This window comes from Lepisosteus platostomus, chromosome 3 (assembly GCF_059453375.1).
Source record: "Lepisosteus platostomus isolate fLepPlt1 chromosome 3, fLepPlt1.hap1, whole genome shotgun sequence".
In the NCBI taxonomy this organism is placed as follows: domain Eukaryota; kingdom Metazoa; phylum Chordata; class Actinopteri; order Semionotiformes; family Lepisosteidae; genus Lepisosteus; species Lepisosteus platostomus.
The window spans coordinates 75544447-75563261 of record NC_142613.1 but is presented as its reverse complement, the minus strand read 5'-3'; the positions used below and the strand labels follow the sequence as shown (position 1 = coordinate 75563261).

The 18815-nt window shown below is 41.5% G+C and overlaps 1 protein-coding gene across 5 annotated transcripts in view; it reads left to right on the top strand.

The window, feature by feature from the left end:
• Nucleotides 1-18359, top strand: part of map3k5 (mitogen-activated protein kinase kinase kinase 5) — an 84490-nt gene extending 66131 nt beyond the window's left edge. For 4 of the 5 annotated variants that reach the window (XM_088626852.1, XM_088626855.1, XM_088626853.1 and 1 more), the window contains 12 exons: nucleotides 1004-1161; nucleotides 3672-3849; nucleotides 4560-4577; nucleotides 5265-5445; nucleotides 7312-7480; nucleotides 8036-8221; nucleotides 9913-10018; nucleotides 11191-11446; nucleotides 11987-12099; nucleotides 14743-14855; nucleotides 15972-16048; nucleotides 16562-18359. In XM_088626852.1, the coding sequence (XP_088482978.1) occupies nucleotides 1004-1161; nucleotides 3672-3849; nucleotides 4560-4577; nucleotides 5265-5445; nucleotides 7312-7480; nucleotides 8036-8221; nucleotides 9913-10018; nucleotides 11191-11446; nucleotides 11987-12099; nucleotides 14743-14855; nucleotides 15972-16048; nucleotides 16562-16622 (1616 nt within the window). In that variant the 3' untranslated portion in view covers nucleotides 16623-18359. The remainder of the gene's footprint in view (nucleotides 1-1003; nucleotides 1162-3671; nucleotides 3850-4559; nucleotides 4578-5264; nucleotides 5446-7311; nucleotides 7481-8035; nucleotides 8222-9912; nucleotides 10019-11190; nucleotides 11447-11986; nucleotides 12100-14742; nucleotides 14856-15971; nucleotides 16049-16561) is intronic. The other variant, XM_088626854.1, reaches the window with a different exon arrangement.
• Nucleotides 18360-18815: the final 456 nt, after the last annotated feature.

Genomic DNA, 18815 nt, shown 5'->3' with positions numbered 1-18815 from the left:
ATTGTTCTGATTTAGGAAACAGAGGAACTGGCAGGGTTTTGTGGTCACTGTAAGTGGTTTTTTTTTAGCATGGGATCATTTACACATGACACAGTGTCAGCACTCTGTCTGAATCTTCTCTGAAAAGAGGTGCTGAAAGTACTAATTTGGGCCAATTCCTTGAACAGAATGAAAAATGACAGGAAAAATGTTGCTGGATACTGTCTGGTCCATTGCTCAAAGACCAGTGCCAAGTGTAGCTTATTTCATAGTTACCAAGACATAGAAATATTATTACAGATTTATGGGCCACCTGCTGGAAAGGAAAAAGAGAATCAGACAGTATGCTGAAATATATCTATTTTAGTCAATAGATCACCCATTCTCCTCACAAGAACACAAGAAATGCTCCATTCTAGCGTGTTTGGTAGTTTAGAGATACAATAGTGTTCAGCTTTTCAGATGTGCTATTTTTATATGCTTTCATTGTAACACAAGCCCATTTGTTTATGTTTAGTACGGCGTCATTTTCCATTCTGTAAAATTTTCTGATGGGGGGGAACATGCCTTTTCATTATTTACAAAAAGTAACAATCTATCATTGGACCATCCACCAAGATAGACACCAGCCAAAAGGACTTTTAATTCCTCCTCCAGGTGGAGACATTGGAGGGTCTTTTCTTTCTAGTTTTACTTTACTGACTTGTGCCTTCAGTGTTAAAAGAGATCGCATGAGACACCACAGACCCAGTTTTCTGCTGGTGGAAAAGTTTGTCAGTGTCAGAGGTAAGTCTTGTGCTGGACGGTCCAGTGGTACTAAGTTCCAGGTGTTACTTTCACTGAAGGAAATATCTTGTGGTTGCACTCTTTTCTGCAGTTATTCATAAAGCATTGCTTTTGTCTTATCTATGTCCAACAGTTCATTTTCCAACTGGGGAGTAGAAGCGTTCAGCAGAATAAGATTGCTTCATTATACAGCATTGCAGGAGACTCACAGTGAGCTGGTGAATTTTGCATTGTACAGGAACGTTGCAGTACATGGCTCCAGAAATCATCGACAAGGGCCCCAGAGGCTACAGTAAGCCTGCGGACATCTGGTCTTTGGGCTGCACCATTATTGAAATGGCCACAGGGAAGCCACCGTTCTATGAGCTGGGGGAGCCACAGGCTGCCATGTTTAAGGTATGGTTTGTTGACATAAGTAAGGGAATCATCGACTTCTGCATTAACTTAAGCATGATGTTACTCTGATTTGCTGATTAGGAAAGATTAGGAAAGAAAAGCACGTCCTGTAAGTCTCACAAGAATCACAACATAAATGAGAATATTTATATTGTAATTTTAACATTCACAATTTAATATGAAATATTCCTGAGGAAATCTTTAAAATCAGTAACTGAAGAAAACCGCTTTATAACACAGATTTTTTCTTATATTTGCAAAGGAATTTCTTCTACTTTCTCTGGAACAGCAAAATGGCTAATATAATAGGTGTTTTGATGTGTCTGTTTTGCTCTTGAATTTTTCCCATTTCCTCTACTTTTCAATGGAAATTGTCGTTGTAATTTGAGTATTCGAATGAATTCAGGGAGAAACTTGTAAAAACTGAAATGTTTCCTGATGGAGGTATAATGGTTCGCATCACAGTTTGCTCCCTCAGGAGTTTTGTTATCCACAACACTACATGCTGCCGGGTTCAGTGTTTATTTGTAAAATAAACAACAGTTTGCTGCTCCCCAACAGAAATAGGAGGTATTAACAACCTCACATGTCCAAGCAGAAACTGCACATACTCCAGGCTCATGAGCTGTAGCCCAAGAGAGTTAACTGTGTTTGTATAGGAGGTTTAACAGGATGATTTGTAAGACAGATTGATCAGATACCCCTTTATCCATTAATACATTAATACTTCTCAAAATCACTACTAATGCTATGAATGACTGATTAAAAAAAAAACATTATTTCTGAGCAACAGACATTAGTCGTTTTACCACAAACTGATTAAGCCGCCTAACTGTAAAACCCAAGATGTTGCAACTACCCGTATCTATTTGCGTGGGCACCTGCACACTTTGGAAATCAGAGCTAACATCTGCCTGAAAGGCCACCCATGTCACACAAATCAGTTGAGTAAGACAGGTACAGCTGTTTTTATACTGTTGTACTATTTTGATCCTGTAACATACCACCAATAAACTGAATTAGGTGAGGCCACACTTTTTTAAATACAACGTCAAACGTTAGTTATGGAGCTTTGTTGGCTAGTGTTACTTTTAGTGTTTTCTAGCTTTTCTAGCTATACAGTACCTGAGTCATCTCACTGCCTGTTTTTGTTGTCCGCACTCATGAAGGGAGAATAAAAGTGGTAAATTTGCTCTGGCTCTGTAAATCCCACCATCCACAGCAAGGCACGTCCCTGAGTAAAAGCAATTGTGCAGAGTCTTGTATCGCCAGGATAGTATAAAACAAGCTTAAAAAAATATGTTATTGTTTTAAGTAAATGTATGAAACGGATTGTTTCGTCCATTCATCTGTTTTCTCAGTGCTTCATCCAGTACAGGGTCAAGGGGCAGCCAAGGCCTATCCCAGCAAGCAACGGGCACAAGGCAGGATACACCCTGGACAGGACGCCAGTCCCTCACAGGGCAGACACGCAGACAGACACACCCTGGACGGGACGCCAGTCCCTCACAGGGCTCACACGCAGACGCAAACACACACACACACCTAAGATCACTTTTGACAGAAGCCAGTTAACCAGAGCAGCTGGCAAAAACTCGCGTGAACACGGTCAATGCAAACTCCACCCAGGTGGCACCCCAGGGCTGGAATCGAACCCGGGGCCCCGGCGTTGGGAGAGAGCAGTGCCGACCACCACAGCATTGCGATGCCCCCGACTGTTTCAACAGATGTGAATTTAAAAAGTTAGAAAGCACATTTTGAGACTTAAGTAATTGACAAAATTGGGATGGAATGATGATTAAGACCAACCATAAATATGATCTGAGTGTACTTTAAAGTACTTAAGTTTTATGAAGCTCTTTCAGGTGTTTAAGTTTAATTTCCATTAATTCGTCAATCCTATCCTCTTATTTATGGCCCTCTGATGACTTAGTCAGTAATGCTATAAGAAAAAGTATTTCCATAAAAGCATTTTTGGAGAGCCTGACTTGTCTGAACTAGATACATCTTAAACAAGCCTATTGTTGAGTTTTTATCTTTTTATTTCATTAAGTTAAAATTTTCTCCAAACCTGTAACTTAAAAGTTGTTTTAGTTCTCTTAAGACTATACAATTGTTTCACAATGAACACGCTACAGATAGACAAAAACTTGAATTGAGATAGACTTGCTGTTTACATACAGTATCTCCACCTACAGTACGCAATTTCACACATACATGAGGTACATACTGTATGGGTGTATAGATGTATTTGGAGTATAAGAAGCTTATTTAACTGTGATGTAGAGCTGCTTGTTTACCTTGTTTCAATAATGTATAAAGTAGTCATTCACAGGGCTTACGTTTGTACATGACGACGACAGCTCTGTAGCTTAAACTTTCAGTTCAATCATGCCAGAAAATAGTTTAGTGTTGGCTGGCCACCAGTGGGGTCGCGTTCTGAAGCGGAGCTCTCGTTTGAGCACGGTCACGTCTTAGCGAAGCGCTGTCTCCCATCGCGAACCCTGCAGGTGGGGATGTTCAAAATCCACCCCGAGATCCCCGAGTCCATGTCTGAGGAGGCCAAGGCTTTCATCCTGCGCTGCTTCGAGCCCAACCCCGACAAGCGCGCCGCCGCCCTCGACCTGCTGACCGACGAGTTCCTCACCGTCACCAGCAGGAAGAAGAGGCTGAAGAGCAGCTTCACAGGTGCGCCTCTCGCCCGGCCGCCGCCGCCGCCGTTTCAGGAGCAGCTTCCCGATGAGCTCCTCTCGGCACAGGGCTCTCCCCTTGGTGCCGTGCACAATGACGTGCTGGTTCCTGCTGTGTGTGGCAAGTACAGCACGTTAGCGTGGATGCAGTGTTCACGTGCTGTCCCTTGAAATTATCCCAGGGCTTTGATGCGGCTCGTACACAGCCTCTTTGACTGACTTGCTGAGGTGTAGATCAGTGTCACATCTAAGAGAAATAAAAAGAATCCTGTCGTGTTGTACACTGTTGTCAAAACGTAAGTCCATCCCCCTCGAGGTTTTAATTAACTGGCACTTTTTCACAGCAAGATATTGAAAGCTGGCTGATTTTAAACAAATATTGAAATCAATAATGACAGAGTAGAATTTATGTGTGCTATTTGTCACGTGAAGTACGTATTATCTACTGTTAGGACTGGGTGAAGGTCAGATATGTCTAAATATGTTGAGCCATAAAATCTTAAGGTGGTGTATTTACTTTTTCGCACTGTGTGAAGAGGCACAGTAGAATTGGTGGTTTCTTTCCACTTTTTACTCACAAAATCTTTTTTTCAAAATCTCTTACCTGTTTAGCTCATTTTTACCTTTTGCTGATTTTTTTTATTTTAATTTGTATTGCTGGTCTCCATTATGCTTACTGTTGTGTGTTTTACTGTTTTTCTTTTGTAGCTCTTTCCCCAGGATCAGGTGAGTATCACTGGTTTTTCCTTGTATTAGGTTTTTATATGATTATTACGGTTGTTTACAACACTTTTAAGTGTTTGTATAACCACATTCAGAAGGATTTGAGCTGTACAGCCACACAGTACATTCAGAGGGATTATCTGAAGGTAGCACTGAGCTGCCTCTCTGCACATTTGGTCAGGCTGAGTTTTCTGTGCTGAGCAGGTGAGATCATGTCCTTGTGCAGAACCAAGGAAACCTGAAAGGCACGAATCACACAATACAACAACATCTTTCAGCTCGTTCTAGCTACAATGTACAACAGAAGGTGGGTTACTATAAATTTGTGTACAAGAGAAGAAAAATTAGCCATGTGCCTGCTTAACCGATGGCCGATTTATTATCGTTTGCTGGCTCTTTTATCCAGAGCAACTTCCATTTGTGCCTATTTATTCAGCTGGGCATTTCAGTGAAGCAATCCAGCTGAAGTACCTTGAGCAAGTGCAGAGCAGCAGTGCCTCTTTACGGATTTGAGCCCCTGAGCTTCCAGGTGCAAATCCAGAGGCCTGTCTGCTGACCCACTCTGCTGTCTGTCTGCACTACACAGAGTAGTACTGTGCTCCCCCGGAGGCGAGCTCTGACTCTCCCGCTCAGTTTCGGGCGTTCCCAGCTTCCTGCCTGTGAGCTCCCTGGCCTTGCCTTGCTCCCCAGAGTACCTGCGCAGTGTCTCCCTGCCAGTGCCCGTGGTGGTGGAGGACACCACCAGCAGCAGCAGCGAGTACGGCTCCGTCTCTCCCGACAACGACCTGAAGACGGATCCCTTCGTCTTCAAGCCCAGGGCCAAGTGCTTCAGTGAGCGGGATATAAAAGGGAGCAGAGGCTTATACCTGAGGTACTGCGTGACAGAGCTTTTCCTCGCTTCCGATACGCTCGGTCTCTTTGGCTTCGTCCTGCTTCCTGGTCATTCAGGGTTTGCAAGTGTTCTGGAAGAGGATAAGAAGTTAAAATGGAGAAAAAGCCCTTTGGCTCATTTCATAGTTTGGGGTTCATTGATCCAAAAATGTCATTCAGCCATATCTTTAAGGATAGTCCCTACTCCCACCACTGTTTGGGTAAAGAAGAGACGCCTGTTTTCTATTCTATGATTTAAAAAAGCTAAGAAATGCAAGTGTTGGCAAGAGAAGGCAGCTGAGATTTTTTTGCTACTTGCAAGATAAAATGCATACTTCCTAAAAAGCTTCCAGTAGTGGAGGGTGAGTGTCTTAACCCAAAGCATTGACATATTTAGTTTCCTCATCTCCAGCTGTTAGTCGCCTCAGTGTAAACGAATATCACCTATCGAAGAAATAAGCAATGTCTCGTTCAATTATACTTAGAGACTGCCACATGAAAAGTCTCATCATTATTTTATGAAATGAGAAATTCTTGTGGCAGTGTATTCTAATCAGGTATCCCCACAAGGCTAAAAAAATATCATGTTTCGTGCACTGCTCAATTTTTGAAGTAACGATCATTCTAAATCCTGCTGATATTTTTGTACTTATTAAGTACAGGAAATTGCTCTTGAAGTTCGTACAGACCTCTTTTTATGATCGTTTCTTTGGCTTACACTGTTCTGCAATGTGAATGGCACACGTACCCCTGGGCCTGTAACTGCAGCAGTCTGAGTGAGGATCTGAGCTCTGATCAACACTGCTGCTTATATTGGTGAATTATTAGGAATTATGCTATAAATAGGCCCATTTCCAAAAGAAAAGGGCCAAAAAGTCTCAATGGTATGCATCAATCTGAGCACTTTGCAGTTTAAAAGAATTCCTTGTCTATTAAAATTAACACCACAGTTGTGATGCATTAAGACTTGCAAATGAAATACATTCAGGGGTGTTTTTTCACATAACCCCTATTCCAAAAAAGTGTATACTGTATGTCACAGTGCCCAAATTACAGGATTTAAATCATCTTTGAATTTTGGATTTATTAAAGAAAATATACACAGTTATCATCAGTCATGATTTTAAATGATGAACCCAATAATCTTCAGTCAGACCCAGAAACCAATTATCTGGTATCTGTTTTGAGTATTATTTCTTATTTAAAACTTCATTATTTTGTATCACACTTAATAACTCCACATGTTGACTGTACATTACACTTGAAGCAAAATTATGGACAAGAAATCAAATAACCAATTCATAAGCACTGCTAGTTAAATGATCTTATTAGTTTTCCAACTTACTGTCAGTGTCACAGGCATTTCATTTACTTCTGGCAGGATCTTGAAAGGCCATGCACAGAAACTTTTGGAAGTTTTTTTCACCATTTATTTGTAAAAAATCCCAAAAGCATGGAATAGTTTTAACTGGAAGTATCACTTCATTAAATTAAAGAGGATTGTGCAGAAATCAGGAAATCTAGTGGGACAGAATTATCAGTGGAAATGTTGCCATGGCATTTCTCCAGCCAAGCCCTTCCGTGTGTCATCTGTTACAATGCATTATGTATTATTGACTCAGTCCCTCAAGAGCTTGGGTTTCTTAAAATAAACGTTTATGCTCCACCAGTTTTTACTGACTGAGAGCCATGCAAACATTTTTCATCAGCAAATTCTGTGAAACATGCAAACCTGGAATAAAAATCGATCTTGAATGTTAAGATGTTAATGCAGTAATCCGCACATGTGTGCTGTTTCAGTGTACTACTGGAAGAAAAGTTTATCGAGCTGGGAAACAATGCTCGCTGTCTTGGCATTATGTTTAAGCATTCCAGTTGAAAATTTCGAGGACCACAGCGCACCCCCATCTCCTGAAGAAAAGGACCCTGGGATCTTCATGTTGAAGAAAGACAGTGAGAGACGAGCCACACTGCACAAAATCCTGACAGAGGACAAGGACAAAGTGGTGAAGAATCTGGTGGAGGCCCTGGCCCAAGTAAGGAAGCCTTCGATCTCGGCACTTTCCTCTGTGGTTTAATTCTCCTGAAACATCTTATAGAAACATGTTTTAGGAATATTAAAGAAATAAAGAGGCTGATGAGCTACCAGAAACAAAGTGCACCTGCACTGGGCGGTGCGGTGGCACTGTGGCTAAGGATCTGCGCCTGTGGCTGGAAGGTTGCTGGTTCAAATCCCGTGGCCGGCAGAGGAATCCTGCTCCAGTGGATCCCTGAGCAAGGCCCTTAACCCCAACTGCTCCAGGGGTGCCGTATGAATGGCTGACCCTGCGCTCTGACTCCGAGCTTCTCTCCCTGTCTGTGTGTCTCATGGAGAGCAAGCTGGGGAATGCAAAAAGACGAATTCCTAATGCAAGAAATTGTTTATGGCTAATAAAGTGATCTTGTCTCTTATCATATCTTATCCTGTGAACTGTAGATTGTTTCAGAACGCAACCAAGATTTGTCCCCTCTTATTGACTCAATCCAGGCTTCAAGTAAATGCCAGGCAAACTGCCTTACTGTACATCTCCATCTTCTGGTTCCAAACACAGGGGACAGAGGAGACCAAGCTAAAAGAAGAACTCATTTCCACCCTTGTGGTGAGCTTGGGTGAGTTTGTGAGGACCACAGATCGCAAAATCATTGCCAGCACCCTCTCTCAGCTCAAGCTGGAACTGGACTTTGACAGCCCCGCCATCAGCCAGCTGCAAGTGGTGCTGTTTGGCTTCCAGGATGCTGTAAGTCTTTGCTTTTAGGAAGAGCGCTTAGTCCTCTGGGGCCGTACTTGGTACAAGGGGGGAGAGGTGGAGGGCAAACATGGACACGAGTGCTTGACAGAGTGTGGAAATATGGGACAAGAGTGGAAAATCGGCAGTCCCTTCCACCTCTGCTAACAGGAACAGGCCAAGCGGCAGTTCTCAGCGATCTGCTGACTAGGTAGAGGTGAACTCCAAACGAGAGCTTATATAAATGAGGGGAGGAAATTGGACTCATCCGTGTGCTAAAAAGCAAACTTATTGAAAGAACAAGCTGCGACACTGAACTCTCGAGTCCTAATGATTTGAAATAATCGTCTGATTGTACACTCTTGTCATGAGTTCTGTCTCTCAAAGCTGCATTTCACTATAAATGCAGGGCACTCTTTCATAGCCTCCTTCATAGAAGTACAAGCAATCCAATAATACTGTGAAAAGCGAGTTCTAAAATGTCTTTTTAAGTGACATTTATTGCAGATGCCTTAGGTTGGGGTTTTTTAGGGTTGCAGGTATTTTCTGTCTTTGCTTTTGAAAGGCTTACATGAATAAGAACTGGAGCTGTTCTGTTGAACAATGCAGTCGTTAAGTGATCCGTGCGGTTTCTTTTACATTTAGTATACGATACATCATGGAAATCCCTGAAGAGAATACCGTTTTAGAACTTGGGACTTTGTAACAAGTTCTTTTGTTATTAATCACAAAACATTCATCAGGTGATTTAATACCATGTTACTTATTGTTTGGAAACCTGTCACTTAGGATTTCAGGTTTTAAAACTGAAGAAATGCCAAAAGCTTAAATTTATGACTACAAGACGTGACTACACTGATGAAACTTTACACCGGTTTTGCTTTATAACTAGATCAGTCATGGGAAATGAGAGAACCTGGGAGGTTATGTGGTTGCATGGTAGTTTGTTTACAAGAATTGTCACTTGAGGTCAGCGCTCACCCCCGCTAGACCTCCCTTTCTCAGTCACGTCTTGTCTAACATTCAGTTAACGGCACCATAGGGTCTGCAGTGCTCTGCTTTGACATGGAGATTTCAAGGGGTTCCGAGACGTGCTTAATTCACTTTTTTCATTTGGAAATTAATTTCACCAGTTTAAGATGAGATTTCTGTCAACCTGTGTCAAAACGGCCCTTTAAAACATTGGACTTTAAGTGCTCTAAAAAACAAAGAAAAAGAATGCTGCCTTGCTCACCCAATGTGGATGGGCAGCTGCATGTCCTTTTGAGTGTGAAAAATATTATGTAATCCACTTAATGAAGAGCTGTTTGGCGCCCTCTTGTGGGAAACGTGTGAAGCAAGCAGCTTGCACATCATCATTAGCTTATAATAGCAATAACTGGGAAACCCTGAAGTTCCAATCGCCAACAGAGTCCAGTGCCTCATGTGTGAATTAAGCTACTCCACTAAAGCTCATTGAGAGAACAATTGTCTCATTACATATTCACTTGCTGATTACCACATTTTTCAAAGTACAGTTATAGTTTATGCTAAGCTCACGCGTTAACAGGCAAAACATAAAAGCATTTTCTCACAAAACAAACAGAAGGGAGGAGGCCCTGTGTATTTATAAATAAGAACCAACTTACTTTTCCCTTTTATTCAACTGTCTATATTCATTTGGGAAGTATTAATCAGTGGGTGTTTTGATTTTGTGTCACCAGGTGAATAAAGTTTTGAGAAACCATAAGATTAAGCCTCACTGGATGTTTGCCCTGGACAATATTATCCGCAAAGCGGTCCAGACTGCCATTACGATCCTGGTGCCAGGTAATGAGACTCATCTCGTCTGTTAGTATGTGTGCGTAGATATTGAAATCAATCAGTGCTGTCATGCTTCACTACAAAGCACTGTTTAATAGTAGCACATGCTGAGTTTGAGTGATGTAAAATTGCTCTTTGCTTATAGCTCTGTACCCTGACCTGCAACCATTTACTACATAATACATTTAACTGAATGTAGGAATCTGGAAAAATTCATCTTCATCTTAAGAATCACTCAAGAGTGAGCAGCTGAGAAACAGTGGTGGCAGTGTAACTTCACATTCTGTTTCTTTTACTTAAAAAAAGGTCTCTTGCCCCTAACGGAAAAAAAAAATGAATTTGCCTCCTTAAAGTTGTTTTTTCCTATTTTTAAAATATTTATAGTATAACTTCCTAATTCAGTACTGGTCTTATGCTACTTCTGTTTGACAAACCATAGTGTACTTGGAGAACAATATTTCTGAGCAGAGAATTTTATGTGCTGTGTTCCAAATGTTGTAAAACTAATCTCATACTTTTTATTAAGAACTGTGCTCAGTCTCACAAGACTGTTAGATGTGTGATTTGGTAGAATGTCGCTGCTGTTATTTTACCATATCTGTACAGGAAAGGGGTTTTGGAAGCAGAACAGCTTGCATTTCTGTGCAATTCATGACTTCCTTGTAAGATTTTGAAGCTAAGTTCTGCGATTTGTAGACATTTTTTAGTAAGAGATGATTGAAGTTGGATTTCAGGGCACTGCGTCATCTGTTAAGAAAATTCTTGCCCCTGTAGCAATGTTCCATCCCTAGTCCTAGGACACAGAGCTTACAGTATAAATGTGGTCTACATTTTTTATTTGACTACCGTATGGCATGCTTGCTATGTGTAAACAATATGAATCATGAGGATACTCCGGCGATTAATCAACGTACAACTCATGAATCCCTTCATGGTCATGTGCTATGACAGTCAGCTGGGAAGCGAATAGTGCCAAATAAAGACCAAGCTTTGCCAAAGTCACATGAAACTGATGTAATCTGGACCAGCTATACCCCTCCAGTTTCTAAAGCCTGGAAATGACTTGTGATTGTATTTTGCACTGCCCAAGCCAACGTCCGATTTCCAACAACAACAACAACAAAAAAATACTTGCAGCCCTGTCAGCTCCGTTACAAAAGCCTCGGGGCCTTTTGCAGAGCTGAGGCCGCACTTCTGCCTGGCTTCGGAGAGCGACGCGGCTGACCCGGAGGACCCGGAGGACGAGCTGGACCCCGGCGGCGGCGGCGGCGGCGGGGCCGCGCCCCAGAGCGGCCAGCGGCCCTGCGCGCGCCACGACGACACGGTGCCCACCTCCGGCGTGAGCACGCTCAGCTCCACCGTCTCCCACGAGCCCCGCGCCGGCCCGCGGTCCATCAGCATGGAGCTGGGCAGGATGAAACTGGAGACCAGCAGGTGTGCCGCCCCTCGCCCGATTTCAAGCGAACGGCGACTTGCAGAAACGGGACGGACACTTGAGACGAAGGAAAAGTTCCTCCATGATTTCTGCAAGTTATTAGTTATGCATTTCTTAGTTATGAAAAGACATTCTAATATGTATTTCTTCATCAAGTAATTTATTTTACTCATGTAATAAGACCATGATGAAAAAAGCGTCCGTCTTTAGTACTGTTATCTTTTCTTCCTTGATTTCCTTTCAGATTTCAGATTTTCCTTTCCCTGATTTTTGTGGAAACCCTCTTTTCTGTTCGCATTTTAGTTTTTTCCTAGTATTCTGCTGATTTTTTTCATTCCTTTATGATTATAGTCTTCACGTATTCATAAGTACCCAATGAGTGGCTACATATTAAGTCAAACAGTATCAGCACTGTTGCACACAAAGGCATGCAGACCACAGCACATAATCTGAATCAGCCACATGACCGTAAAGGAAATGCTCAAGAAAAATTGATCTGTTCAGCAGATGCATGCTTTTCCCTGTCGTTTCTCTTGAAGGTTGCTGGAGGAGCTGTTGGAGAAGGAGATGGAATATCGGAACATCCTTCAACAAGTCCTGGAGGAGAGAGAGCAGGAAATCAGACTACTGAGAATGAAATCTGAGCCAATTGGTAGGGACATGTTCCCATGGCCTGTGCAGTGATCTGTTGTTTATTTAATATATGCCTTTTCTTCTAAATTCCGTGATTACGAGTGTTGGACACACTGGCACTCGCTATCACAGTGCAAACCATTGCAGAAATGTCACCAGATGTTCTTCTGATCCTGAGGCATCAGCAAATTGAGCTATCTTCTGTCCTCATCGCTGAAGCCCCTGCTATACATGACCTCACAATCGCCCATCTTTCAGAGTCGCTGAGGTCTCCTCTGGCAGCCGTAACCATGGACAATTAGGCCTTCCTGGGCATATTTCTGTACGCCCGTAACCACAGGTGGATGTTAATTCCTTGATTGACGCATGAGCCACTACTGTGTGGAAGCCCTTGCTATCAATATGCTTGGTGTCCCCTTTTCTATTGCTTTGTTTTCTACCTGTAGGCAAAGGGCTGAGATCCCATCTGTAAGAGGGAGTTAGATATATAATTCCAAATAGGTGAGAGCTGAAAACATTTTGGGGGGGGTGGGGGGTTGCATAAAAAGGCCAGCTGGCTTCCCTCCATGTTTCCAGTGAATTTGCACTGATTGAGCTCATTCAAAGGGAGTGCCCCTGTAACCCAGCCATGTTGTAAACATTGCTACACCGCTACACCGTCCAACAGCAATATTGACGATCAGGTGCAGTCAGGCTGCAGAAGCCCTGAAGCACTACACAACTGTCAGACTGCTTGTCCCTCCAAATCCAAAAATATGATGGAACTTACTAGTTCCCAGTATTCAGCTAGAGGTCAAGTGGAGAGCATGGAAAACAAGATGGTAAAGGGTACATTAATTTTTATTAAACTGTACCATGTAGTGTAGCCTTTAAAGGTGACTTTTTAGTGTGATCTGCTTTAATTTATTCAGGCCTTGAGCATTAGACCTCTCTTTGGAACTTTAGGGAAAAATTAGGGGAAGCCTTAATGCTCAGATAAACTCAAACAAGTAAAACCTGAGAGCAGCACGGGATGAAAGGGGAGTGGTCATGACAGAGGGAACTCAAAGGCATAACATTTGGTCTTGATTAATTTACATGCAGAGAGTCTGCCAAAAGGATCTATTCTCAAGTGGTGAATTTAACGAATAGTTAACTATAGCTTTTAAACCATTATAAGTTGCAGATTTCGAGTTACTGATGCGTCGTATAAAGCATGTGAATATCTACCTCTGCTTAATGCATTTAAATCAGGAGAAATGACACTGAGGAGAAAGACTGGGAAGCTATGCACAGAGTGAGTCATAGTAGCCTATACCGTTTTCCTGTAAATGTGATTTAATGGAGCATTGCAATGCAACTGCTATCAAATCATACTACTATTATTATTCATCCGTATGACGAATGAATCAAATAGAAATTTCATAATTCCTCAGTTTTCCAAGTTGCTCTGCTCTGTTAACTTTTTAGCTTGATGTGACCAGATATTAACCGTATGGATGGTCATTCTCCCCTGCGCTCCAGTTTTCCACAGACTCCTGCAGGATTCGGTGATGTGTGGTGCATACACGTACTGTAATTCCTTGCAACTGCAATGGTTACATTCCTGAAAACCCTTGCTGTAGGTATATTAGTGGCTGGCAAGCTTAAGACATTATAGGGAAAAACAGAGTTTAGGGTTTTGAACCCTGAAAACACTAGACTAAAGTGAAAGGCAGTAAATCACAACAAAAGAACAACACACTATCAATGCCATATCCTAAAAATAAATGTTAGAATAATCCCCTGCTATCTTTGTTATGTAGATTGTTACGCTTCTTAAAGTTACCAAGCCCCCCATGCTGGTAAAACAATTTTCAATTTTCCAGTGCCCTCTCCTGAGCTTCCCACATGCTGCGTGGAAAAGCATACTTACTCAGGCATTTTTTCTGTTCGGTTTTCCATCTAAATGTTTGCCTTTTCCATTTTTTCGGCATTCGGAATGCCGCTGGCACTACTTGTCCTGATAGCAGCCTCATGTTTCTTTCCTGTGCGAATTGTGGAACCGTTAACGCCAGATATTCCACCAGCAGCCCTGTTGCTTTGACCTTCTCGCAACTGATCAAGAACCTCAGAGACATGGCAGCATTTTAACTGCGTGTGGAGCAACACCAGATTCTTCACCCTTTCTCACGCCGAGGAGCCTTTTTAATTGAACTGCCGCACATATGTATTTTGAGAGAGAATAGAACTGTAGTTTGATCACTGTCCCTGTATGCTACAATCTGCTGTCAATGCGAAATGTTAGACTGTACACTGTACAACACACAGTGTTGCGTATGGTTGTGAGGTGTAACGAGATCAATCCAAGTACACTGAAGTATAATGGGTCACGGAAGCCCACATTTGCGTTTGGTAAACTTGCGGTTGCCAAGGGATAGCTGTGTAAAAAAACTGTGAAGCGTATTTTATTTTTTTTTATATGTCAGCTGTTCTTCTCTTAAAATAACAGTAATGTGAACATGTTCAAGTAGGGAGTGACCTGAAGAGGGGCTCCGCCGCCAAAACGCTTTGTCTCTTTTCAGCGGGGAATAAACCTTTCTTGCTCAATATGTCATTGAATGTCGTACTCTCGACCGAAGGCCGAGTGGGTACTGTGTTACCAAGGCAGTGCTGACAGCTGTAAGTACCTGTCTTAATGCAGATGTACCTGCCTCATCAGTGTGCCGCCACCATCCCTCTGCAGCGGGCCGCGGGGACCCTGAGCTGTCCCAGTGGCTGAAGGAACATGGTGCCGATGACGACGCCGTTGAAAGGGTAACGTACACTTGGAAGTCGTTTTGTTATGACGTTGAGTGAAGGTTCGATGTGGGTTTGCTTACTTATCGCCTGTCATTCTGTGTGTGCATCCACAGTTTTTGCAAGTTCAGAATTTGACGAATGTCAGGCTGCATCGTCTTGGAAACGGGATGCGGATTTTGTGGGCCCAAAACGCTATATTCCTCTTGAAATGCTAAATTCCTTTCCTGAGCGCTAAAGAGCCTCTTTCGTCGGGGACTTTTGGAGCCGTGATATTCAAGTGTCTGATGTGAGCTGACGCAGTTAGACAGGAAAGCAAGGCTATTTGAGCACATGGATGTCTCGAACACTCTGAAGGAAACAGCTGGATTAAGGTGCCAGATTATGAAGGAGATTTCCAGAGATCCAGGCCTCGGTGTGCTTCGCATTAAGGCAAATGAGAAGGAAGTGATGCATTATTCTAAATATAGGCAAGATCTTTGCTGTTGGTGGACATTGACTGAGGCATGTGCAGCTCTGGATAACATATATCTGAACAGCACTCATAAATTATTGTAAAACTGTTGTTAGCCCTCCATTACTGCCTGCAGGCCTCCATGACATACTCCCAAGATCTCTCCAGTGCAGGAACACCAGAGATGATATTTGCATCATTGTGTTTTGATTCACTTACCCTTCTTTGCATAACGGTATTTCCCATCTTTATTATACATAGCAACCGCGGTTACTAGGGAGAATATATTGGACTTTCTCCATTTCCTTTTTTTCCCCCATTAGGTGAATCAGATGTACTTCACAAGGTTTAACGTTGGCCAATTTTAAGTAGTTATGAATAGAATTTAAAAGGTGTTCAAAGACAATAACAGCCGTAGTCATATTAATTCATGCTTATAATACTTAATAACAGTAGGATTTCCCAAAAGCATTAATCCAGATATCTCAAAGAGGTTTTTGGGATTGTGGTGCCATAGCTGACAATGGTGCAGAACTGCAGGGGGATGAATCTCCCCGAGTCCTGAAGCTTCTACTATTAACACACTCGCCGCTCTTTGAACAGTATATTCGAGGATCGCCGATTTTGATGGTGCTGTGTATGAATAACAGAGGGCATATTTCTATCTCCACGTCTCCTAGTTCCTGGCGGAAGATTACACGTTGACCGACATTCTTCACGATGTGACAAGAGAGGACCTGAAGATCTTGAGATTAAGGTATGTCTGGCATTGTTTTGGAGTCGGTGGAGTTGTGTTTTAATGGGTCTGAAACTGTTTTGCCATTTTATAATAAGAGGTTTGGAAGTTTTTCAAATATATTTACTTAACCTATTTCAAGGTTCAGGAGGTTCTTGTCTTTAATAGCTAAAGTGAAAAGAGACTGGGTAGATACGGTCATAAAACACTAAACAAGCCAAGTCTCACTTCCTTCCATCCAATTTCTTCCAGTTCAGGGTCACAGGGAGCCTATCCCAGCAAGCAACAGGCACACGGCGGGGTACATCACTGGGCAGACACACAGACACTCACCTACTCACACCTAGGGACACTTTTCCCAGAAGCCAAACAAATCACCGTGCAGAAAAAGCCACCTGTTAATTGGAGAGATTTTGGCCACGTTGCTTTTTTAAAAAAAAATATTCACTTCATTTTATTTTTACCGCACACTCCCAAGTATTATGAAGCAATGCATATTTCTGACATGTGTTTTGGGAATGTTTTGTGTTACAGGGGAGGCATGCTGTGTAAGCTGTGGAAAGCCATCACAGATTTTCGAGAGAAGCATTTGTAGACACCTTAGGATACCGATGTGTTTATTGGACAAAGACCTTAATCAATACGGAACCAGTATTCTTTTTGCTGCACTTTATTTTTCAGTTATTTATGAGACCAAATTAGACTCATCCTGATTTAAGGAATGATGTACTTGGGGTAAATGCTTTAGTTACAAATGTACATATTTCTAAAATATTGAACAAGTACTTTCATACCCTGGGTGCTCCAGTTTCAGGCCCTTGAGGTTTCCAGCTGTAGAGCCACTGGAACTTTTTCTTGGGGTGAATGAGACAGGACATTACGTGCAGGCTGCTGTAGCCACAGGGTTGACTGTGTTTTTATATGTATACACGAACCAGAATTCTTCAGGTGTTCCAGCAAAGAATTCAGTCTGAGTTATAGCGCCATCTATTGAAATTGGGATAAACAGCGGCTTTTGGAGTTGACTAACTTTTTAAAACAAAAGACCATCTGAGAAGGTATTTTTAAGTCAGACTTCAGTGAGTATTTGATAAAATAGATACTGTTTGCTTTTCTTTGAAAATTAAAACTTACCTTGGTAACTAGTGTATCTTATTTTTCTTAATATTCTCTTCACGTATATTGGAACTGAGACTAAAAAATTATAACAAACCACAAAGCTTGAGTCGATTTATTTTTGGAATGGACCAGAATATCTTTTTAGCGCTGTGTTCGAGCCCGCCATGCCCTGTACTCTTTCTGTAGATTGAAATTAATTATCCACTTTCTGTTTTAAAATTTAAATACATTTGTGTGAGTTGTACCAAGATGTGAGAGTTTCTAAGTTTATATGAGTTAATTGATGTTTCCTTCCTAAGCAGCATAGCTTGGATCTGTAATATAAAGGTTTAAAATAATTCTCTTAGCAAGTAATCATTCTTGGTCTCTAGCTACAGATAACACCTAAATTTTGTTGCCAAGAGCTTAATTTGTAACTGTGCTGTTACCACTTTTTGTGTGCAGTGTGGTCAGCAAAACAGTGAACATGTACATTTTAATTCTGAGATAAAACAACACACATAACTTGCAGTTGAAAACTGACTGTACGTACTGAAAAACTGAGACAAGATCATATGCACCATATCTCATTGCTCAGTGATTTTGTCAAAACACCTGAAGCTCTTTCATTTTTCCTTTATAAGTAAATGTGACAGTGGAACAAAACTTTGAGAACTGCTTTGAAGTACATAGATTTATATACTGTGTTTACACCTGTAAGTAACAGATTTAAATATGCAACGCAAAACAAAATGTTTGCTTCCTCTTTTTCTGTGTTTTAGTTCAGTTTAATAAATTATTTGACATACATTAACTTTTCAGTTGAGCCATAGCAAATACAGATCGGGGAAACAAACATGTTTTTATAGTGCAAAACGTAGGAGGATCATTGTGCCATTATTAATAAGGATGCATATATATAGAGAGAGAGAGAGAAACTTAACAGACTAATGTCTAATGGTAATGTTAGATTGTGTAAAGACCTTTCCAGTTATACATTATTCCCTTTTTCTTTTTAACTTGCATATCCAAATGGAAAATGCGAATATGAACTAATATTTTTTACACATTTTCAAACTATTGTAATGTTTGAATACTCGTTTTTAACTGATTGCTTGTCTTTTTTGTTTTTATTTATATCTGTAATGTAAACAGACGAGATTGTGTCTGTGAATAATTTTAATGTTTCAAGGTGTGGATGAACTGTAAAAATAAAAATGAAATTTTGCAATCAGATTGTTTTTTTTTCTGCGTCCCACACTCCACTTTCATAATTAAATCCCTCAGAGTCCAGATATAATTCTTTATGTTCCATTTTGAGGAAAATGCATACATTTTGGTATTGAATAAGGTTATTTCATTAACCTATCTAAACATACCCTCCTCAGGAATCCTGAAATGCGCACTGATGTTAATCCCAGTATTCGTTCAATGAAAAATATCTCTTAAGCAATCCAGAAGTGGTCACTGCTCTATGCTGAAATTGTGCACTGAACTTCATTAAAAAAGTGACACTTCATTCATAACACAGCACCCATATCGCCCTGCAGCTCGCCACTAGCAGCCCACTGAAGCTCAGCAGGTGTGTGTCACGTTATCTAGGTGGGGCCGCACACTGGTGGTGGAGGGGAGACCCATCACCTGTAAAGAGCTTTGAGAGATGTGTCCAGAAAAACGTTATGTACTGTAA